The following is a 25,417-nucleotide window of genomic DNA, read 5'->3' as shown; positions in this document are numbered from 1 at the left end:
AACTAGTATCTTGCACTAAAGACGCATTACCTAAACTATCAACAGAAGGTGTATATCGGATTAATTGTTCATGTGGCAGCTGCTACATTGGGCAGACGGGACGTAACATCAGCGTAAGACTAAAAGAACATCAGAGAAATATTAAATTATCTCAAACACAACTGTCGGCAGTGGCAGAACATGCTTGTCAACAAGGACACTCAATTGATTTTGACAATGTTGCAGTGGTGTGTAAAACTAATTATTACTGGCAAAGACTAATTAGAGAATCCATTGAAATTGAGAGGAACAAGAATAACTTTAATCGCTCTGACAGCTACCGGCTTAGTGCGGCCTGGAAGCGTATTATTAAATAATACACATTACATTTTGATTTAAAGAATTACTAATCTACAACTCATTACTAATCATAACCAATGACTGATTACTAATCGATTATATAATTACATTACCCCCCCCTCCGCCTCTAATCACTGCACCTGATGAGTTAAGTGATGACGTCACCCTGCTGCTCTATATAAAACCGGGAGCAAGCGAGGGCTTTACCATTCTGGCGAATTGCTTGATGATGCTGGAAGTATTTACCAGCGAAACGTCGTACTCAAACTGTAAATGTGGATTAACTCTTCAACACACCGGTGGGCTGAAGTAGTGAATTATTTGTCTTTTGTCAACGTGACACTTTTTTTGCTGATTGGCCGTGTCGGGTGGTGGAGGGTTACGACACATTTATAAATAAACGCGATCTAACCCAAAAACCTTTATTATGAAAGTATGGGTAGTCCGACAGTTCCAAAGCGTCTGGCCGGCGTGGAAGATGAAGGCCACAATGCCCTCTAGAGAAGCACTCTGGTGTGAGCAAGACAATGAAAGCCTGCACAGAGACCTTTTAAACCTTTTATCCTGCATAAGTAGCTCCTAACCAATCAGCACTGAAGATATCGAAGTGTGAACAAACCCCCGTTACCAACATGGCATTGGGAAGCATTCATGATGATTCATCCAGCGGTGAAATTAAAGCAATATGTATATCATGTCTTCCAGTTGATCGTTGCACATTTGTAAACGTTTCCACTTTTGCAACAGCAGTCACTTTCAAACGGCAGTCACTGCAGAACATCAAAGCTGAGAACTTCTGACCGCAAATATCTGCATTCCCTCCACTTTCATCAATACCCGGAAGGTCAGTGCTGACTTACAAAGGAGTTTTCGCTAAAGTGGAAGAAAACAGATACTGTAATTCCTTTTAACCAGTACCGGATTAAGCTGGCGTGGGGCCTGTAGCATATGTTATAAAGGGGCCATAAATAAATAAAAAATACGTAAAGATTCAAACACAAATCTTAACTTGCATAGTAAAGTAATTGTATTTTAAATTTTGACTTAACACTTTCGTGACTGCAGGAATTCATATTATTTGGTTCTTTCGGTAAAGTCACTTAGATAGAAAAATAATATTAATACAAATAAAGCTATTTTTTTTCAACAAAAACCAATAATGTAGACTGTAGCCTTGTTATTAAGTTTGGTGAGTGTACTGACAGTCTATAATGTAGACTGTAGCCTGGTTCTTAACCTCGGTGAGTGTACTGGCAGTCTATAATGTAGACTCTAGCCTGTTTTTTAAGCTTGGTGAGTGTACTGGCAGTCTATAATGTAGACTGTAGCCTGGTTTTTAAGCTTGGTGAGCGTATTGGCAGTCTATAATGTAGACTGTAGCAATGGTTATAATGTGAACACAAACATTTTTTTTGTTCCTGAGTAGTAATTGTTATTTTCCAATTGCTTATGCCTCAAAAGTACAGAAAATGGCTATTATTCCCCACAAAATTTGCTTTTGTGACCAGGACAGTGATATTTTGAAATTTGCCTATTTTCAATGAGAAAACGTGTGCATTTGTGTCATTCCTTCACACTGCAGGTTGAAGGCCTCTCCACTCTGCCACCATCTCTCACAATTTCGCGAAGTAATACTGTGCTGTGTTCATATCAAAATAACACACGAGACACCCAAGTTTTGTCACCTCGCCGTGTTTAATTTAAAAGGTGCCACATTTACGAGGCAATGTGCACCATCGATTAACTCCTTTTTCCCCGTTACCTTTGGAGCACATGATAGTTGTGGACTATTACGTGTGGCGATTTTACCTTGGTCAATTGCGCTTTTTTAGGGGGAAAATTATGGACACATAACTCCTATCTACACAACTCTATCCTCAATATACTGAGTGCGGTTTACAGCTTATTTTGGTCTACAGTGACAAGGCATTCGACCCTTTTAAAGACATATCGTTATATACTTCATGTTTTATGAGCCACATGAGTGTTCTAATTGAGTTCATGTGAAATTTTTATTTTTACAGTGTTCATATACTTCAACTGGTATCATACATGCCATGGATGAATATTTTTAAATATATACAGTAATTTAGTCCATTGTCAGCCGTCCATTGCTGTAAAAAAACACGTTATGGGTGTTGTTTGATCGTACGCTATATCATGAAGCTAGTTTGTACTGGTTGGTGAAGAGGGGAGGCCCAGGACCGGTTCAGATATGACAACTCATTGTCAATCTTTACAACAAACCTGCAGCTGTGAATCAAACACAGGTCACTGGGGTCCTCAATGGATAAATCCCAATGTCATCTTAATCCTTGCCACTTGCTGTAAACCTTTTACACACTGTGATATTATTGTATTCAGTGCTCTCTAAATGTCATTTTATTTTATTTCACTAAAATCAAAACAAAAATTTCAGTCTTAGTTTTCTTATTTTGTTCTCTGATCATTAAAACTCCATTATCTCAATCGTACTTTCGCTCTTTCATACTCCCATCCACACTTTACCTCGCTCAGCTCGCATTCTTTCGCTCTATCTCTCTCACTCAGACTCCCTCCCCCACACCCCCCCACTCCGTGTCTCGCTAGACAGCGCAATTGGGAGCGAAGCACTCCGTCTCTTCCTCCAGCTCGGGACACGGCGCGCCTTGGTTGGCTGGCTTCACTCGTATGTAACGCGTCCGCCGTTTCACTCCGGGCTGCCCGCACGTATCCACGGAGCAGAGCCCCCAGGGTGACCATTTGGCCACCTCACAGTCCAAAGGTGTCTCTGCAAGGCACGGTCACGGCTGTGAATGGGGATTTGACTTTTTCACGTGAATAGTTGCTGAACTCCCCGGTAGGACGGGGGTAGGTGCGTGGCTCGTAAACCACAGCCAAGGTGGGCCTGGGAGAGGACTTTTTTTTTAAATTCCGGATCACTGAGCCAACAAGCCCGGGTGAAATTAACCCCAGGGTTTGATGTAAACCCCAGATGCTGGTTGAGAAGCATTAATCTTTTTTTACTTCATTTTGCCGAGTTACCAAATTAGCGTCAGGGTGTCAGGAAAGGCCTGGGTTCGATTCCCAAACTCGGGCACCTTTCTCTGTAGAGTCCATATGTTCTCCCCCTATTCCGCATGAGTTTCCTCCAAGTTCTCCCAGTTCCCCCCCCCCCGACCCCATAACAAAAAAACACATTGTCAATTTTTACAATATCAATCTCAGTTCAGATTTGTAATAATTTTAAATATAACCCACAAATTACTCATCTCGGAATCATCCCCCACCCCTACTGGCTGACTAATGTCCATCACCGAATCAGGTGTTGAGTCACCTTGTGCCACACAGGCACAGCTGCCCATAGGGGGATCTGCGCTCTGAGACGTTTCATTACGACCGCAATAAAAATGAATAGCTTTTAATAGCGTAGTATATTAAATAGCCCCTCAGAATTCTCCACATGCTTGATGAAGTGAAAGGATTACAATGATTTTTTTTTACTACAGTACTGTATACTTTGACCTCAGTCTAGCAGTATAAAGTAACATACACTGTGGGTATATATTATCATGATGGTTTAGATTTCAGGATTATCACGAGTCTAACAAAAAATATTTCAATGATTTATTTATTCACACATAACACGTCACAATCATCGTCTAAGATGATCACTTACCGAATATCATACATCCTAATTTTAAATATACAGCAGACTAACTTAATTACACTGAATTATTACAAATTATTTAATGCACGTACAGTGTTAGATTGCGAAAAGAATTGCGCTCGAGAATGCAGCACGCTTCTCACGCAGGGGATTCGGCCAGTTTGTCTCCAACCGTATAATTATTGCCCCCACTTATACACGTGGAGGACACGGTCGAGTTCCCAAGGCCAGGCACGTGGTGGAGTCTGTGTGTGTGTGTTGTAACCTCCCCTGTGCCTTTGCCCACCTGTCAGCTGCTCTATGTCATTGCCCTTGGGTGGCGCCTTCTTGGAGGAGTGTGGCCTCTTGCCCATGCGAGTGAGGACAAGTCGTGCCAACGGGGGAAGTTGTTTCAGCTTGGGGTAGTAGAATGAGTTTGCTGGATGGCTCGGGGAAGAAGATGTCATCTGCAGAATGGAGAATAGCATGACGTTGTTCGGTTAGTCGACGCGCTGACGTGTGAGCTCAGCCCTCTGGTTTCTATCGTATAATTGCTCCATTGCACCCATTACACCACAGTCTTCGCTGCGTTCGTATTGATTGTAGAAAATGTAAGAATGGCAATGGTGGCAATAAATGCTTCCTCGGGGCAGTACAATGCGTTGATTCATTGATATCCATTCTTAATTTAATTATACATGCGTCACACCGCATACATACGAATGCATGTTGTTTGCATTAGTATTTTTTGTATATTAATCATTGCACCCCCTCATACTTTCCATTCTGCCCATGATGACGATGGCAACGATGGCTATGAGAGTAATCATGTGCTGATCAGTGTGGTGATTAGGATACAGACGTCTATGGCAGCGGGGTAACGGTAATGATGATGATGAGAATCACATCTGCCACACTGCAGATGGAGAAAAAGAAAAGCAGCAAAAGCGCGCTGTGCGTCGGGTCCCGGCGTGCCTGCGTTATGGGCTCCTGGGGAATGGTGGCGTAGTTGGGCGAGGAGAAGGTGAAGCCGCTATCCGTGCCGGCGTCGTACGGCTGAAGGTCGAGGGAGAGTCTCTCCTTCCAGCGCTCGCCCTCGCACAGGTTCAGGCTATCAACGCCCACGAACCAATCCGGGCTCGGCACTAGACGCACCATCAGCGACAACTGTGAAGGAGAAAAACCGACAACCCGCACCTCCGATTAACGCTGTTGGCTACATACGGTGCAAAAGAAGTTCAACATGCATATATTTGACTCGGAATTCCCTCCCATAGTCAAGTGCCCCAAGTTCTCATGACCTTGCTCAATTACGGTACTATAGCACGTGAAGTAGTGCTGTTTGTTGATGGCGGCTTGAGGTTTTTGGATTTTGGTCCTTCGTTAAGCAGCCATGATCGACAAAAACAATACACCACCAGTGCCTCGTTGGTCAAAATACGTAGAAAAGTAATAGAAAAGACGCAAAACGTAAATACTGCAAAAAAATAACCGTAAGATAGATAACATACGAGTAATTGTATCTATATTATGGAACTGGTATCACTGATAGAGAATAATATCGGTATCAGGTGTGTGTCTTGTAAAACAAACATCAAAGTAAGGACTTCTGAACTAAATGTTTTATATTCATAAAATATTAAATAATATTTTCAACTAATAGTCATGTATCTTTTGTAGTAAAAATCCAGGCTGGTATGTATTTTTTTTTATGAAACACGACTGTCATATTAATAAACTAAATTTCGATTTAAAGCTTTCGTGACTGCAAGGATTAATCTTCTTTGGTTCTTTCGGTAAAGTCACGTAGAATGAGAATAAAATAATAAATTGATAAAATAAAATAACACAATAAAATTCTCACGACGTTTCGGCCACAACACAAGCGGCCTTCATCAAGGCCTGATTTTATCAATTTATTATTTTATTCTCATTCTACGTGACTTTACCGAAAGAACCAAAGAAGATTAATAAACTAGTTTTAAGCTTGCTTTAAAAATATGAAAATATGTAGATATAATGATGAAAGTGCAATCTAGAGAAAATCGATATAGTAGCATACAATCCTGCTATGAACTGCATCCAACTGGATAATAAAAAAATGTTACCTATTGCGACGTTATGGCTAAACATTATATCTCTGGTGTCACTTGTATCCCTCGCTCAGAGACGTAAATTGTTTATAAATAACTTGCTGCCATTTAATCTACCAGAGAAAAAAACTTTTTGCAGGATCACGAGGGATGCCAATGGCTTGGCGAGGACTTTATACAGCAGTGGATTTATCACGGCTGGTGACAATGGTGTTAATGAGACATTTCTCAAAATAACTGCCTCGAAATATCATTTGGCCCTTACTGGGGCCAACTAGAGGCCAATTGGAGCCACAGGCATTGCTGATCACAGGCATTATTGATATGTATGTTGAACTTATTTCACACCGTACGTAGCCAACCGTGCTAACCGGTGGTGTGGGGGAAGGACAACAAACAAAATCCAAAACCAGTTCTAAAGAAATTCGTTTTCAATCTAGATTTAAAAGTGCATAGCTCTCGTGGCCTCTTAATATCGGAAGGAAGAGAATTCCAGACGGCCGCAGAAGCGCACCTACAAGCGGGCGATGCCGGTAACCGTCTTTGCTCGATGACCAACCAAAAGCCACTGCGAGGATGCCTGTAGTTATACCCCTTGGTATCTGACAACGCAGTAGAATAACGCACGCACCAAGGGCTGCTTGGCGGTGAACTCCAGCTCGGTTGAGCTCTGGCCGGTTCCGTTGGGAAGCGCTGGCGCCGAGAAGACGCCGGCCACGGCGGGCGGGCGGGCCGCGGCAGTGCGGGCCTGCGCGTGCGCATCCACCTCTCGCATGATGCCCCACGCCTCGCCGCGCTCCGACATCTCGCGCACCCCGGGGCTGGCGAAGCGGCTCGCTCGCCACATCTGAAAGGGGCGCCCGTGCACCACCGCTAAGGGGAGAGAGAAACCGGTGCACGGAAAGAGAGAGAGAGAGAACATTTTCCACTGCAGTATTTTTTTTCGTGACGAACGAATTCTGAGGCCTCCCTCGAGGGCCCCCAATATGTTGGGAGGCCCTTCCCGCCGTCAGCGGTGTAAGCAAGTCGCCGCCCGGCCGCACCTTTTGCAAGGTTTCTTGCGTGTCAAAATTGTGGCACCATCTAAGCGTCTCCTTGTGCCTATCGGTGGTGGTTGGTGAAGCTCTCCGTCGTTGGCGGTCCTGAGCCACTGGTAACGATTCTGAATTCCTATGATGGAGACCTGTTTATCCACAGAATGACCCCCGTTGACTTCATATCGAGTGGTGCCGACTATAACAGGCTTAATATTATGACCACCTTACACCAATGCATCATCATTACATTTTCATCTCGAGGAGTTAGGCCAGGGGTGTACTTCTTTTTTCGATTATTAGCTAGCTACTCTTCATAGGCTACATATAAAATGTTGTCATCACATTTGCACCAACCTGCATTGATCGGTGAGGTGAAGTATGGTCAATCAACCCCCATGACTGACATGGGGGCCTTTATCCTGCAGTGGATTCAATTTGAGAATTTAGTGACCATGGAAGCCTATATGTACACCTCTAGAAATAAACATGTGTATACGTGATATCTGCAGATATAATAACACACTTCTAAAAATGCTACTAAAAGGTAAAATATAGCATGGAATATCCCAAATACAAATAACTTGTAAACAAGAGTGCATTATTGATTTTAAGCTTTGCAAACTTGGGTAATCTCCCCCCCCTCCCAACTGCTATTTTAACCATGCAGGCACAATACTGTACTGTACTTTCATTCTCACCACTCTCTTGCCTTCATCTGGGGCTCTGTACCATCCTTACTTCGATCTTTCTCCAACTCCCAATTCTCACATTTCATTCCTCTCTCTTCAACTTTCCCATGCATACTAATCAACCCCCCCACAGACACGTGTAGTGCACATTATCTGAATCTGAATTTACATATGAATGGGGAGAATCTGGTGGAGACAATCCTTCCTATTCAAAAGCAAGAAGCATACGTGGTCAAAACACGAAAGGCAGTAATCCATGAAGAAGTTAAGATTTAGATTTTCTCTAAGCGAATTCAGCTGTTACGCATGGATGACGATGACCACTATCATGATAATCACCAGCATCATGATGATGCTGATGACTATCAGTTCATGCGAACTCATGACGCGTTAGAATAAACTTTATTTTTCCTACCCTCAAAAGATGACCGCTCTCTTTAGCCAATGATCTCAGCTGCTGTGCGCGGGTGGCGACGATGTTGATCTACGACGAACCCGCCCGCATTCACCCACCCACAAGAGATGACCACTGAGCAGGTGGACGGAAGAGCGGGTACTGCTTGGGGAAGGATGTCTGGCTCCAGCGGCCGGTGAACACCAGCTGGTACTTGGGGTGGCCTCCGGCTGAGCACTTGTACGGAGAGCCGGTGGGAGCACCCCAGACGCAGCAGCAGCAGCATGCCAGCGCTGCGCAAACGGCGCCCACAGGAGGCAGCGATCTCATGCCGGCCGGCGTGGCGGGGCTCTGGCTTGGGGCTGCAGTGATACAATCAATGGCATCCCCTTGTTTTTAGTGAAATGTCTCGATTGCGACACGGCGTGTGGGCCTGTGTTCGTGTTGTACGCAGGTCACGGTGTGTTCGACACCAGGACTGAGAGAGCTGTGTTGCTTTTTTTTTGCGTGAATAATTTGTGTATTGTATAGATGTCGGTATTGTTGAGCGATCATAAGTGACAAATGCATTGTACATTACTCGTGCCGTTACAAGCCAGAAGTCTTGTAATTGTATGGGATCGGCTGTTTGAAATTTATTTATTCTTTCGTTCTCCACGACTTAAGAGCCGCATGGCTCACAGGGCTATACCTAATAAATGAAACTTGAAACTTGAATGTATTGCAATTCTGTGCCAAACCCCATGTGTATCTTCAAAAAGTTAACGATGCATAATCGCCTGTTTTGGGATGTTCATATTGTTCTCAATACACAACATACATTAATTTCTGTACCGTAATAAGCTTGAGTTTCCCCCATAAAATGTAACAACATATAAACCTGACCCACTGAGTAGTGCACTTGAATGATTAATTGCATCCACTCGTTTACACACGAGCCTTGTTCTTACTCCCTCGTCGTGAATTGCATTTCACCACAGTCGTGAACCGTGCGAATAGAAACATTTCAATGCAGCACATTCCACTGGCGCTCGGGCTAGTCACCAACCACATCCACGTGCATGCACGGCTTTAAAGTCTCCGGACGGGATGGAAACATCCAACGGGCAAAAAAAAACCGCATCTGAAATGTGGCTCGCACTGTCAAGTCGTCTACAGACACGAAATGAAATAGCATGAAGCAAAAATGTCATTTTTCAAAGTATTCCCCATGTCCTGCAATTAGTGAGCTCAATGCACTGCTAATTCACTTTAGTAAGCCATACACGATTAGATTAACACACATTTTCCGTTAATACTTAAACTATAACACATTGCAACATGTGGTGTTGGATATTTTTTTTTCTATATATATACCTATCAAACGTAGAAAACAGTCAACCGCTTGAAAGTGCCCGCGTGTGCAGCCATCGGGTTACCTGTTTGGAGGGATGGGGAGGCGATGGGTGATTTTGGCTGAGCGAGGTGTGGAGCGCTCCGTCTCGCGCAGCTTTCGTGCAATTTATACCCCACGATTTGGCAGAGCCTCGTCTCCTGGGAACAAATTACGGCGCTCAACGCGCTCCTCCCCCAAAAAACACAATTCCCCGAGCCAAAATCCACCGTTAGCCTCCACCCACCCAGCGCCCCTTCCAGCCCCTCTCACGAGTCGTCCTCCACCGACTCTCTCTCTCTCTCGCTAAAACAACTCATTTTGTACTTCACCTCTTTGTGTCCATCAACTACCCACCCCCTCCTGAAAGGACTGGCGGTGCAATGGTTACGTTACGTACGTTGGACTTCTTTCGCCCCGTACGTAGCCAACCGTGCTGATTGGAGGTGCGTGGGAGAGGGGGGGGGGGGTTAGGACGACAAACTATAAACACGAAAAGCAGCTCTAAATAAATGAGTTTGTCAATCTAGATTATTTCAAATTGCATAGTTCCAGTGGCTTCTTAATATCGGAAGGAAGAGTGTTCCAGACGGCCGCAGAAGCGCATCTGAAAGCGCGCGACGCATTGAGCGTCTTTGTTCGATGGCGAGCCAAACGCCGCTGTGATGATGACCGGAGCTCACGTGGTGCTTTATGCTCCTTGACGAGATCGGGTTTGCCGACTGCCCTCTGAACCTAGAAACCCGAGTTTGATGCCCGGTCATAGCTAGAATCAGTGGCAGTTGATGTTTGAACCAATTCTACGCTCCCCTACAGCCTCCTTTGTTAACCGACATGCGGCACAGTGTTAGGAAGTGAAGTCAAACAGCACCAATAACTGAAATGACAGACCTTCAGCTAGCATTGGATTGAAAAAGGGCTGGAAACTGGATACTGTATGTATTCCACTCAAATTCCTATACGTGGCCTGCCCATCTTCACTAATCCTACACATATACCCATTACACAATGTACACCTTACAGAATTTCACAACATGTACTAAGTCACTTGCAGCATTATCATACAATTTTATGGTAGCACATCTGCATCGATTTTCACGGTTGTGCTGTTTGGATCTCTGTTTTTTTTCTCTCCACATGCTGAGAACTTCTTCAGGAACTGAATATTCAGTTCCATCAGGAACTTATTTTTTAATATTTGCTAGTTTTTCTCCAGTTTACTCCCGTTCCTGGAGGAACTAAATGTTCAGTTCTTGAAGAAGCTCCGAGGATATGGAGCGAAACATCGAACATCATGTCGAACAACATGCAACACAACCCAAAAACACATCCGTAGTAGGAGTCGCTAAGCCATCACTGGATTATTTCTAGTCTTCCTCCAGGTGGCGCTATCCATCGCCTCTAGCCGGGCCTCCTGGATAGGCACGGTCCACATCGAGCGCGACGATCCGTGAGCATCAAGTTCACCGTGGGCGTCCTCTTGGGCGAGACCACGACCCTTTGGGCGTTTGCTCCGGATCTGATTTCAACACTCGACCCCAAAAGGGCCGAGCTAAGCCGGAACCGTCTGCTCGAAGATGAGCTACGTGCCCGGATAGGCCAAGACGGCGGTGTCGGATGAGGTCCTCTATGTTAGAGAGACAACGGGTGCGGGATGATGTCACGGTGGCAGAACACACCAGAGAGCTATTGAATGGTAGCACCTCTAGTGGTTGCAGAGGTGACATGAACCCATTAAAACAGACACCTAAAATACTGACTGACAAATGCGATTTGACGCATTGGCGTGAACGTAATAATTGATAAGTTAATGGATTATTCCACCCATACTATTGACATTTACGAGCCAAAGGAATTCTACACATTGTATAAATATTAACGACATTCTTTTCCATATATTTGAAATATGTGCTATACAGTATTTGAAAGCACTTTGCCTATTTATGTGAACAAATTGTCATTGAGACGTCATGAACTTGTTTGTAAGCATTCTGCCATGACAAAAATGTGTTTTTTTTTAACAACTAACCGGACTCACCTTGCACCTATCCCTCAATAAAAATCATCTCTACCCCATCTACTCTAACCACATGCAAACCTCAACTGTATACTCCCTACATCCCTTTCCCACTCAGCCTCAACTTTCAACTAAAACCTCCCAACTTCTCCAATCCCTCCCTCCCCACGCCGCGCACAAGCCGCCCAAACTGTTCCAGATGTTCAGAAGAAATCGGGGCAAAATAAGTAACTAAATTAATAGCCGGAGTGCTATAACTATTTAACTACTGCAATCACCTCTGCGATCAATTAAACTGACAGCTGCACTAATGCCCGTTCCTTTCTTTCTGATTAAAATAGAATTATTGCTATTCGTTTTTTCTCGTGCGTTTAAATCACGTGCAGCAAATGTGTAAAAAGTGGCAAAAGAAAGGCTTAATTGTAAATAGGTTAATTGCATTCCATGGCACATGTTCCATAAACATAGACACCGGTAATACACCCTGCAGATTTCCTACATCCGCTACAGCTTCCCCTGGAAAGGTGCTGCTTTTGTGACCTTTGCAGTAATTTTTCCACGAAAACAGTACCACGTATATATTTGTCTAATTGATTTAAAATTTAAAGGCCCCCCCCCCCCATTCTGTTTACGTCCTTTCTGATCGTGAATCATGCCACCGACAGATCAGGTGCTCGAAACTTGTATGACATTTGACCTAAACATGTGCTCAACAGTCAAGTTGGCAATGCAAACAATGAATGCCATGAGACCGCACATATTGTTCTATTCTATGAAATTTAAAAATAATATACATTCCTGTCATTCATCGGGGATATTTTGACCGTGCATTATCCTGGTGAGTGTGGCTTGGTAAAGGAGAGGCTGCCCAGGACTGGTTCAGATTTCACTCGCCATTGATTTAACCAGTGGCCATGTTTATAGTACGGTGCACTAACTACAGCACAACTGCTCCCCCACCTCGTGCTATGCCATACCAGTGCAAAATATATTTTTTATTGCATGAAAAAATGCAATACTACTTCATAAAATAAAACTGTACAAAGTGGTGGAACTGTGTTTAACACTGGAGAAAACACGTATTTCTAGACATGATGCTCGACATTTTTCTGCACGTGCTGAGAGTTTATTTCCATATTCTGGGAGCTTCTTCAGGAACTGGATTGTAAAATGTCAACCCCGTTGGAACTGAAGAAGCTCCCAGGACATGGTGATAACGTTGCATATCACACCGAACAATGCTCGGTACAAACTGAAAACACATCAGAGGTAAACTACTATAGAGTACAAATACATGTTTTCGTGCTCCTCCACAGAGCTGTAAAACCATCATCAAAATAGTTTACCACGGATGTCAGCGACTGCTGAAACAGGCACAGCTTTTGCTCTGCTGCCTTGTGTCTAATCCAGAGAAGCTCAACAAGGAAAGCCTTGGAAGGACAGATCCGTTGCCAGGTCACAGCGCACCCTTCAAAAAAACATTTTATAGTACATTTAATTTGAATTACTGTAAACACGTTCTGTCTTTCATGATTTCGTTTCTGGTAGGACTATGCATGCCTGATTTATTTAAATATAACACAACTCTTTACGTATTCTCTACTACTAATAATACATTGCATTTAATTCGACAGATTTCTATTGCTGCTGGTACTTGGCCACATAGGTTAAATTGTCATGGGTCTCAGCTTCTGGATTGTTTTACAAACTATTGTTTTGCATCGTATCATATGAAAGTGGAATGCGGCCATTGTAAATAGTAAATTATGCTGTAATTTACATGAGTGAAGTAGGACAGAATTCTAAAAGAAAAATATTTGAAGAATCAGTTTCAGCAGCCGTACTAGAGTGTGTAAGTATATTTCGTTTTAAAATGGGTTGCAGCTCTTTCAAGACAAAATATAGATGAATACATAAAACATACACAAATATACATGGGTTTAGGTGAAAATGTTGGCACAATCATTTGTGGCAAGTTCCAAAAAATAATTACATGGTGCCTGTTTTGTATTAGCAAGCCATTTTACATCCAATATGGCCTTAATACTTGCACTGCTTTTACTTAAAGTAGAGTCACAATAATTATAACGGCTTTGTAAAAATGCCAACCCATTGGATACAGCTCTGACAAACATTCCTTCCTTGTAACGTTGTCCCTTCTACCCATCAAAACTAAAATGTCATAAATAATACAAACAGGTTCAACACGATCATCATCATCATCATCAACCATGACCAATGCACTGCTAGATGAAGCCTTCCTCAAGCTAGCTCCCGCATACAAGCTGATCTCATTGCCACGTTTTAGTGCTATAGACGTCCTCGTCGGCATATTCACGCCTTTGGATGTCACTCCATCGTTAGTATGGACCACAGTCATCACCTCTTACTTCTCGTCACGGTTAATATGATCGCTAACTATTGTAAGTTATGTAATCCATGTGTTCATCTTTCTGTTTCTCGATTCAATTCCAAGGATGCATCTCTTTCTATGGTTCTTTGTGCATCTTTCAGATTGTGTTCCCTTTTCTTTGTCAACGTGAAAGTTCTTGATCCACGTCATAGCAGGTAATATTCACTCAATAAAAAACGTTTTTTTCTTAGACACATTGCTTTTCATTATGAAGTTCAGATTTGTCAAAAAATTACTCCAATATTACATATGCCATAAACGTCATCAATTTAGTAACAATGAAATTGTCAAAATTGTAATGTATAATCCATTACAAGCCACTGCTATATGAAGGCCTTCCCATACCATGTCAGTTATAGAGGTTGTTTAACCATACTACACCATCATGTTAAGAACTTAAACCGAACTGAAGGAATCATGTCTGAATTAACCACATATACTTTTGGTGAACATGCAAACAAAAAACATGCTCTGGTAGTATATGCGTTGTGTTTGAAACTGATTGGTCCACACCAGAGACAGATTTTTTTAGACCCTGGTCTCAAACAGTATTAGACCAGAGGACGCTAAAAGGCGAACAGCACAAAAACAATGCCACTATCAGGGCATCGGGAGCTCGAGGCGAGCAGCTACATCATGGGACCTCCCAGAGACAATGCATATACTACCAGAACATGTTTTTTTTTTGCATGTTCACCAAAAGTATAATGAACCTTGTGGCGGGACCCCGGGGTCCCGCATAAACGGAAGTCAAAATCTTAATGAATGATTATTTTTTTATCGACTCCGTCCCACCGCGCACATAAACTACGCGACCCACCTGGCGCGGATCGTTCTGTTGTCACGTTGTGTCCAAGCGCAGCGGCGAGGACGAATACGCAGAAGAGCTGAACAAGCGGATCCACTCCATGCTCGGGTATGGGCAGGATCATAGTAAGTCTTATCCAAAGCTGCTCAAACTGCCTACACGACTTAAGTCCTTTATTCGTCATAACGGCTTGCATAATACAGTGAAACTGCTCAACTTATCTTCATTATTATTTGTGACCTACCAATGTCTGCAGCCAGAATCAATCGATGACAATCCGATTACCTGCAGATATTTAACAGATGAGATGCGTTGCACCGTTAATTCCTCCTGTTTGATAATACTTCTCTTGTCTGTATGCATCTGTGCAGATAGTTTTTTTTTGCGGTTAAGCCATAGTCCCCACATACCACTCGTATCAATGCGGATAAGAGGAGCGGCGACCCACTACTCTGTGGAGTAACATTGGTATACACGCTTGTTACAATATGAACGGCGCATTGAAAACGCGTTCTATTTCATGTACTGTTTACAAAGTGTGTTCATAAATCCACACTGAGAAACACGATGATTGACAGAGGGGTGTCAATTCTTTTTTCGATAGTGTATTTAAATAGAGGTACTGCAGGTAAGTAGTTTTCCGTTTTAAAGGCATAGTTTAACAAGTATAGTTTAACAAGACAACACTTGCCACCATCCTTCAAACCCATTGGTGAAAAAGAGTATTGTTTTTGTTTACCTTATAATATAATGTTTATGCGAGAGCTGGGGGCTTATGGGACCCCGGGGTCCTGCCATAAGGTTCACATGTGGTTAATGCAGACATGGTTCTTTGCAAAAGGTTTCAGTTTCGTGTTTTAACATCTTAACACCTGTTTTATTGCCAGAAAGGGTAAACCCTATTATTATTATTCTTGGTTCTTTCGGTAAAGTCACGTAGAAGGGAAACAATGTTAGAATGTTATTGTTTTATATTTTTATTATTTTATTGTTTCCCTTCGACGTGACTTTACCGAAAGAACCAAGAATATGAATCCCTGCAGTCACGAAAGCTTTAAATCAAAACCTATTATTTACTTCGCAATGCTTGTCAGTGTGAGTTGAAGTCGAGAGGGCCCGGACCAGTTCAGATATCACTCCCCACTAATGTTAGCCAAGGCCAGGAATCGAACTTAGGTTACTGGGTTCATAGCACGGTGCGCTAACGACTTTATTACCACTCAACCACATCATATGCTAACGTTGTTATTACTTTTACAGCATAATTATTTAGCAACTGCTAATTTTTGTTACTGAAAACATCCTGAGATACATGTTAACCTTCCACAACCCACACTTATTTTAAAAAAGTCTAATTTATAATTGTTTATTTTTTTAGGCGAATAAATACATTCGATGCAAGAGAAACATCCGCATCTAAATTGGGAAATAGTTAGACCTGCCAAAGATATAATTTGTCCATGCCTGTGGGGGGAAAGGCACTTATATTAAAGGTAATTTTAGCTTTCCTGTGGAACACACAAACAACCTTTTATTACCCCTATACAGCAAACATGACACTGTTTTGTGTTTCCCTACATTCCTTGGGAAACTCTGCATAAAAACTGCGATTACTCAATTTCGTGAAATGAGCTCTTTATTTCAGTTCACATATGGCTGCAATTCTTTGAGATTTCTGCTCGTGCCAAGAACAATTTGACCACAAAGGATTAAGTTATTTCAATTAATCAAACATTGTATACTAAGTACGTACATAATTTACTAGAAAATGTGCATGTTTTTCACATATAAGTAAAGGGTATTTGAAATATATTTTACGTAATGTTTCACATCTTGGAAGAAATGTTCAGCACATAATGAAAGAAATATAATAGTGTAACTGATAAAAATATATATAGTATAAAAAACTATACAACGGTATTAAAAGTGACACTTTGTTTAGTGATCACACAATCATGATTCTTCTGAGCCCAGGATTAAAGTCAGAAGATGCCATTAAAGTCTTGTACGACATGGATATCATAGGCATGTCATAGCACAGTAAACTAATGTGTAAGCTATGTCATGGCCTAAATTTGAGAGTTATCCATGAAGACAAAAACGTATTATTTTTCCTTTGTGCAGACTCAATATCCCTAATGCAACCGCTCTGTAAATGCTGTATACCAGCATACCTATTATCAAATCAAGCCTAATACATCAAATTGTGAAAAGGACAGGAATAATTTTAAAGCAGAATAAATTACAATGGTATCCTCCCAGGCCACCAGACATGAGAAAATATGCCAAAAATAGTGACTGCATTCTTTGACACGTAACAATTGCCACCGTCAGCTACGTGCGGTGTGAAAGAAGTTCAATATACATACATACAAACTTTGCAAAAGGTAAAGGGTAAGGAATGCTTTCCAGATTCTGAAATGCATATAAATTAGGTAATTCTGCTTGACCTCTAAACTCTCCTACTGACTGGCAGACCAGACAGAAATGACAGCAATAGATCATGAAAGCCATACGCAGATACATGAATATGTACTTTTAAGCTCAAGCGAGATGTTATCTGCCTCGCCTAGTATACAGGAGGCCGTGGGTTCAATCCCGACCATGACGCCTGTATTTGTGGAATGTACAGTGAGTGAAAAAAGTATTTGATCTCCTGCTGATTTTGTACGTTTGCCCACTTACAAAAAAATGATCAGTCTATAATTTTAATGGTAGGTTTATTTGAACAGTGAGAGACAAAATAACAACAAGAAAATCCGGAAAAACGCATGTCAAAAATGTTATAAATTGGTTAGCATTTTAATGAGGGAAATAAGTATATGACCCCCTCTCAATCAGAAAGATTTCTGGCTCCCAGGTGTCTTTTATACAGGTAACGAGCTGAAATTAGGAGCACACTCTTAAAGGGAGTGCTCCTAATCTCAGCTTGTTACCTGTATAAAAGACACCTGTCCACAGAAACAATCAATCAATCAGATTCCAAACTCTCCACCATGGCCAAGACCAAAGAGCTCTCCAAGGATGTCAGGGACAAGATTGTAGACCTACACAAGGCTGGAATGGGCTACAAGACCATTGTCAAGCAGCTTGGTGAGAAGGTGACAACAGTTGGTGCGATTATTCGCAAATGGAAGAAACACAAAAGAACTGTCAATCTCCCTCGGCATGGGGCTCCATGCAAGATCTCACCTCGTGGAGTTGCAATGATCATGAGAACGGTGAGGAATCAGCCCAGAACTACACGGGAGGGTCTTGTCAATGATCTCAAGTCAGCTGGGACCATAGTCACCAAGAAAACAATTGGTAACACACTACGCCGTGAAGGACTGAAATCCTGCAGCGCCCGCAAAGTCCCCCTGCTCAAGAAAGCACATATACATGCCCGTCTGAAGTTTGCCAATGAACATCTGAATGATTCAGAGGACAACTGGGTGAAAGTGTGGTGGTCAGATGAAACCAAATGGAGCTCTTTGGCATCAACTCAACTCGCCGTGTTTGGAGGAGAAATGCTGCCTATGACCCCAAGAACACCATCCCCACCGTCAAACATGGAGGTGGAAACATTATGCTTTGGGGGTGTTTTTCTGCTAAGGGGACAGGACAACTTCACCGCATCAAAGGAACGATGGACGGGCCATGTACCGTCAAATCTTGGGTGAGAACCTCCTTCCCTCAGCCAGGGCATTGCAAATGGGTCATGGATGGGTATTCCAGCATGACAATTACCCAAAACACACGGCCAAGGCAACAAAGGAGTGGCTCAAGAAGAAGCACATTAAGGTCCTGGAGTGGCCTAGCCAGTCTCCAGACCTTAATCCCATAGAAAATCTGTGGAGGGAGCTGAAGGTTCGAGTTGCCAAACGTCAGCCTCGAAACCTTAATGACTTGGAGAAGATCTGCAAACAGGGGTGGGACAAAATCCCTCCTGAGATGTGTGCAAACCTGGTGGCCAACTACAAGAAACGTCTGACCTCTGTGATTGCCAACAAGGGTTTTGCCACCAAGTACTAAGTCATGTTTTGCAGAGGGGTCAAATACTTTTTACCCTCATTAAAATGCAAATCAATTTATAACATTTTTGACATGGGTTTTTCCGGATTTTTTTGTTGTTATTCTGTCTCTCACTGTTCAAATAAACCTACCATTAAAATTATAGACTGATCATTTCTTTGTCAGTGGGCAAACGTACAAAATCAGCAGGGGATCAAATACTTTTTTCCCTCACTGTACATGTTCTCCCAGTAGTCACATGTATTTTTTTCTGGGTCCTCCAGTTTTTTCCCTTCACATTTAGAAACATGTGTTTAGAGTATTTGGCTGCTCTAAATGTCCACATGATAACCCACATCGTTGACCTATAAATAATTTGTGGCCAGGTCGCTTCTGAAAAAGAACTATACAGCTCAGTGGGTCTTACCTGGTAAAATAAAATAAAAAATGGAAAGGCCAAATGTTTATCTTTCTATCACACAACTGAGAAATATCAGCTGCAGTGAAAATGTGTATATTACCAGAATGTAAATTTCACATGTTTTAATCTCCATGCTTCACGTAACATTTGTGTTTCGATGTTTACGTGTTAACAATCGTTGTACATGCACACGCAAACATTATGACAAAAGGAGTGGTTGAACACTACTTATTAGGTTATACTTTAAAAGACGAAAGATCTATTCTGATGACAACTCAATTCCTTCAAGGACAAATTGTCTCATTGTAGTAAAGTAATCTGAGCCCCCAGTGGCCCTTTCATGAGAAATACATTATCCTTATTTTCCTTTCGTTCACAATGCGAATGCATTTTACATGTGCGAGTGCAGGTGAGCTGAACAAGAACCAAAAACACTGTTCATATCCTGGCAAGATGTAGCGCTCACTCCTGTGGAGGACATTAACAAAAGCTAGGGTAGCTACTGCATGTAACGTAAGAATGAAAATATACAAATGCTATGCCAAACAATTCTAAGAAAAAATTAAAGAACCCCCTTATGTGAGCCACAAAGGACCAGATGAGGAAGTGTTGCATTGGTGAAATGTGTCCATCTATACCTAAGAGTGTTTTCAGCAATGGATATAACTCAATGGGAGGCCCGCAAGGTGCCCAAAGTTCAGATGGATTTTGGGTTACAGGGATGGCAGTGAATACAGTTAAAAGCAATGGATAGTTCAAAATGCCAGGTTTATCACGAAACAATGGTAACTTCAGTCGCAAAAGATGAAGCGGGCACTGAGCTAAAACATGTGGACTGTGATAATAAATCAATTGTTTGTAACGGTCTTGCATCAATTGCCCCCATTTACCAATAAACCCACTACTGTTACGGCCTACCTCTATTCTATTTGGAACTAATGATAGTGCTCATGGATTACTGTACTGACACCATCCATGCTTCTAGAATCATAAAACAGCCTATAGACTTATCAAATGTATTGAATGAGTGCAAGGAAACAATATGTTAGTGATGGTTATTTCATAAAATTCAGTAAGACTTGGGCATAACAGAAAAGGTGTGCATAGTTCATAACATTTGCAGCGTAACATTTTTTTTTAATGTTTAAAGGCTTGTGTTTAAGTCACGAGACGTTGAAATCAGTGGCATAACAGTCGGAGTCAAATATCAAATAAGAGACACATGGTAGGGATGGTCAGTGTTAAGATTGTCAGTTAATACGCTTTGAATCCTTTATTCTGTTCATTGAAGCATACAAAAAATCATTTATATGATCTAATTTATCAAAAACTTACCCTCCTTTCTGTGCCTCTAACAGTAATGTAAACCAATCTACCATTTAACATGTATGTCTTTGCATTTTCATTGAACTTGCATGAGGTAAAACTCATTGTAAATTTGTGGCCGAGGACAGTTGAAAAACCCGTACAAAATAAATTAACTCAATACCATTTCACTATATTATGGTCGATTTCATTCACGTTCAGTTATCTCACAAAAAAACAACCACCGTCAGCAGCGTTCTACAAAGCTCTTAAAAAAAAGATCAACAATACACTCTCAATGCCAAAAGATCAACAATACACTCTCAAGGTTTCATTAGTTCGTTACCTTCTTATGATGATAATAATGTACAGCCCTTTGTAAATCCAATGCCGGACAAAGGCCTTCCCATGCTTCACTATGCTGTGGTAATTGGTTGGAGTCGGAGTATCCAGGACTGGTTCAGACACTACACACTACTTACCACTCAACTCAGGTTGCCAGCTTGCTAGCACAGTACTATAACCACTGTGCTACCACTCCACCCAACATTCCATCATTGCCTGATCAAGATTTACAACTTTCAAACCTTCCAGTTTAAGACTGTGCCACGTTCAAGCTGCTTTCAATATTCAAAACATTTATTGAGGCATTGGAAACAACTTAGCAACAGAGTTATTTAATGTTTCATTAGTTCGTTTAAGCATAGTCACCGTAGTAACACAATTTGTTATTTGCAAACAACACATGAAATGGATTGTCTCTGAGTGTCGACACAGAAGCAAGATTTATTGTTTTAAGACTAATGTGGCTTTTTAAAATAATGACAACTTGGCACATATACCTGTGCAGTTCACAGTTGCAGGTACACAGGTAGCCATCATCTCTATAAGGTATTCATTGTCTGGGGCCACCTCTTGCAAGTCCCTCAGATAGACACACGATACGTGGTCGTGTGACTAACTTCATCAGGTAATACACACATTTATGTGCATAACACCTTAATACGCCACAATTGAAGGATGCTTATTGTGTCGTTATATCACTCTGCAAGCGAATTATCGTTTGTTCTAAAGATCGGTGGACTGTGTAGTCTATGTGTACTCTGGTCGTGCTTCCAGTTGTGGTGTCTGTGTATTGTCTATGCTCTGTTATGTTACAACGGATTGTTTGAAAAGTAAATCTGTTTCGCAGGTCAACCATAAAAAAAAAATCCAAACTTATATAACAAGCACATGGAGGTGGCAGAAATCCACACATATCTGTTAATTAACAATATATGAAAACGTGAATATCACACTCCCCCATGCCAATGGAAGGACCTTAAAGAATATTAGATTTTGATTTAAAGCTTTCGTGACTGCAGGGATTCATATTCTTGGTTCTTTCGGTAAAGTCACGTAGAAGGGAAACAATAAATTTGCTTGCTGTGGTTTTCACACCTGATGATGATTGCTTGTGTTGCAGTCAAAATGTCGTGAGAATTTAATTGTTTTATATATTTTTTTATTTTATTGTTTCTCTTCTACGTGACTTTACCGAAAGAACCAAGAATAATATTTGATTTGTGATTCCAGAGCCACCGTTGCAAATTCCACATGTAAGTCCTGCCAGAGCACATCATGTAAAACATTATCAGCCATAGTGTAGCTGCAGCTATACTGAGAACACGATTTATCTATATTTAGAGCATTTGTTCTTTAACGTCACGACAGAAATACGATTGAAATAATATAGTACATATTTTTTTTATACAATCACTATAGGATTTCTAAACAACGTACACACAAACGCAACGAAAACACGTGACATTACTCTCAACGTGAGTCACTTATATTTCACAATGCCATGACGTGGGTGACATGAGATCATGATGCTCACCTTCATCTTCTTAACGATGATATAAATATAAATATAACAATGTGATATACAAATATAACGATGTGATATATAAATGTTCAATGTAATAAGTCACACATGCGGCTGTTTGAGGACCTAAACATTCCCAATAAAACGGTGTAAGAACATTACAAATATTTATGGCATTTAATCTACAAAATGTGTGTGTTGATATGGAGTATAGTCAACACTTGAAATTAGATAACTTATACAAATATTGTATGAAATACTTCTACTTCAGAAACAAAAATTATATTTTCTGAAATGCAAACTTTTTTTTTGACTGACATACTTTTAAAAAAAAATCACACGATTCAGTTGTTCACTTTATAACCATTAAACCAAACATCTATACCGAATAATTATTTAATATACACCATTGCACTGGTCGCTGGACTCGATGGCCTGACTTACATAACTGGCCGTGGGTAAATATTGGTGAAGGATATCTGAACTGACCCTCGGCCCCTAACCTCTCACCAAATTGCACTGACCAGGGTGGTGAATTATTGTCAAACAGACCCCATGACAAGAGATGGCATGGTGAGGCCTTCATCAAGCAGTGGATTGACTGAGGGTTGTATATTTCTCGCACCTCCGATTGGCTATGTATAGGGTGGGAAAGAAGTTCAAGATGCATACATACATATATCCAAACACCACACTTGCATTTTCATGATCACTGCCACTCATTCATTGCTGTGGACATGAGAACTCGACGACATCTAAAATGCTAGATGGTAAAAAGGCTATTTAAAAATGAATCCATCTCTGTATTTCATATGCTGTTGACTGTTTAAATATCTGGCATAATGTTCTTATTAACCCATACGCAAGTGAACTTGCTTGACCTTAGCACATGTGCCTTGTTATTGGAGAGGGGTATGGAATGGATGAGCCACCGAGGACTCTGCCCTCAGGCTAGGAGTGCATTGTGACCGCAGCAGTGGCATTACCGTGCTGTGGTAGGAATCAGGGGGCATGCCGCGGCTCCAGTCCAGCCAGGCAGCGGGACTCCACGTCATGTTTTCCAGCCGACAAACCCACACAGAAGGGATTGTCTGCTAATCTCCCAGTTACATGCTAATTTCTGATTTTAACACCCTGCTGATCCAACACTTTATCACAGCTATTTCAATGCTAAATTCTCTTGTTTGATATGTAAACTCATTTGTTAAGGCGCTTTACTTCTCCCACCTAGCTTAAAAGACGCTGCGAATCTTAGCAGCCTTCATTGAAGCTCTGTCGTCCCGACAGTTCCGTTCCTTCACCTGAAAAAGGCTACTTGTGTTGTGGCCGAAACGTCGTGAGAATTTTATTTTATTATGTTTTATTTTTATTATTTTATTTCCATTCTACGTGGTGACTTTACCAAAAGAACCAAGAAGATGAATCCCTGCAGTCACGAAAGCTTTAAATCGAAATCAAATTCGTTGATCAGCTGCTCATGTCACCTGAAAAAATATAACGCAAGGAGGAGCGTTCTGCCGAACGTCACTGGCGCAGTCATCCTCTCTTCAAAGTGTTGCCTCTGTAGAGCTAAAATGAGTGGACACAGGTGAGGTGCTGTATTTACAAAACCTACCGATGTTATTTAATGTAGGAAGACGTGGTGCATACTTAAGACCGCCATGCCTGAAAATTGTAAAGAGAGAAGTCGTCATCGTCATCAGCCATGCTCAATCCACTGCTGGGCGAAGGCCTCCCGCAAGCTGCCCGCCGTCTCTCATGCTTTTGCGATGTGATAATTCCACCCAGCACATGCACTCAATCTGCTTGATCCACTTCACCCCCTGGGTTGATGTCCGCTCGGACAGTGTCGTCCATCCAGCGACGTGCCCTGCCCCGAGCCCACTGTTCTCAACAGTTTGAAACGCCATTAAGGGGCCGTCCATAAATGACGTCACGCACCTAGGGGGGGGGGTCAGACATTTGTGACGAGGGGGGGGGGTGAGAAATGTGACGTCACATCAAAATGCGCAACTTTAAATCAATATAGACAACACGTTCTACTTAATTAAATAGACTTTTTAATAAATGTGTTCTCCTACAACATCAGAGTGCAGCGCCACATTAAATACGCACTACAATGACAATAATTTAAAGCGATTTGAAGCATGTGTTATTTTTTTTGGGGGGGGCAGAGCTTTGTGACGTCATATTTGAGGGGGGGTCTGACTTTTTGTGACGCCGTGTGACGATGGGGGGGGGGGATCAAAAATCGTCCAAAATTGCGTGACGTCATTTATGGACGGCCCCTAACCTGCATATGATCTCTGGTCCATGTGTTCCTCTTTTTGTGTCTCAGTGCAATTTCAAGCGTGCATCTCGCCAGTGCCTGCTATATATTTTTGGGCTGTGTTTTTCTGGATATTTCAAAGCAGGTAGTGCACGCTGATTAAACCTTTTTTAGGCACATTGCTATGTTTACGTTTCATAATCAAGCATTTTAACCTGCTCCCGTCCGCCTCTTTAATTTGTTATTTTGATTCAGGTCCTTTAATGGCTGTTCCACACATATTATATAGAGAGAAGTATTGGGGTTCATCTCCAGATTTGATCACTCTACAAAACAGATTGCTAGCTGACAGGACTTCACATTCAGAGAGACACTGAATGCACTTTCATAAGTTTATGCTCTTGAAACACCGTACACATTTATAATATCATATACATTTTCAATTGTAACATTCAATTGCAAGATATTTTCGTATTTATATCCATAAAGAACATTGCTCCTTTCAAATATTTCAGCAGGAACTATAATCCATATTTTCTAGACGCAATCTTGTAAAATGCAATGAAAGCAGCAGAAACCGTCAAGGGACAGAACAAAAGGAGCGTACTGTTGGGTGTTCTATAGTCCAGGGGTCCCCAACTCCCGGGCCGCGGACCGGTACCGGGCCGCACAGCAGCAGCAGCAGGAGGTGAGAGCGGTGAGTCATCACGTGGCCCGCCCCCATTATTTTATTATTCACCACTTCCGTCCGCGCCTCTTTCCCGCACTGCGC

The 25,417-nt window shown here is 41.9% G+C and overlaps 1 protein-coding gene across 1 annotated transcript; it reads right to left on the bottom strand.

The window, feature by feature from the left end:
- Nucleotides 1–2,015: 2,015 nt before the first annotated feature.
- On the bottom strand, nt 2,016–9,727 carry SPON2 (spondin 2). The gene is made up of 6 exons (XM_032950429.2): nt 9,599–9,727; nt 8,300–8,542; nt 6,692–6,933; nt 4,943–5,134; nt 4,275–4,434; nt 2,016–3,109 (listed from the first exon to the last, which is right to left on the bottom strand). Exons 2-6 carry the CDS (start codon nt 8,508–8,510, stop codon nt 2,925–2,927), a joined length of 990 nt encoding a protein of 329 aa, XP_032806320.1. The 5' UTR covers nt 8,511–8,542; nt 9,599–9,727; the 3' UTR covers nt 2,016–2,924.
- Between the last annotated feature and the right edge of the window lie 15,690 nt (nt 9,728–25,417).

The sequence above is a fragment of the Petromyzon marinus genome, chromosome 9 (genome assembly GCF_048934315.1).
Source record: "Petromyzon marinus isolate PM22_M1 ecotype Great Lakes invasive population chromosome 9, UKy_Petmar_22M1.pri1.0, whole genome shotgun sequence".
Lineage (NCBI taxonomy): Eukaryota > Metazoa > Chordata > Hyperoartia > Petromyzontiformes > Petromyzontidae > Petromyzon > Petromyzon marinus.
Note: the sequence above shows the minus strand (reverse complement) of the source record. Positions and strands in the feature narration are given on the sequence as shown.

Bases quoted from the DNA above. Each gene is read 5' to 3' on its own strand.
- SPON2 (XM_032950429.2), bottom strand. From the start codon at position 8,510: ATGAGATCGCTGCCTCCTGTGGGCGCCGTTTGCGCAGCGCTGGCATGC. The intron at 5,135-6,691 runs GTGCGTGCGTTA...TCTCCTTCACAG, and splicing joins TCACCGCCAAGCAGCCCTTG to TTGTCGCTGATGGTGCGTCT. The intron at 3,110-4,274 runs GTGGGCAAAGGC...CGTGCCTTGCAG, and splicing joins TGACATAGAGCAGCTGACAG to AGACACCTTTGGACTGTGAG.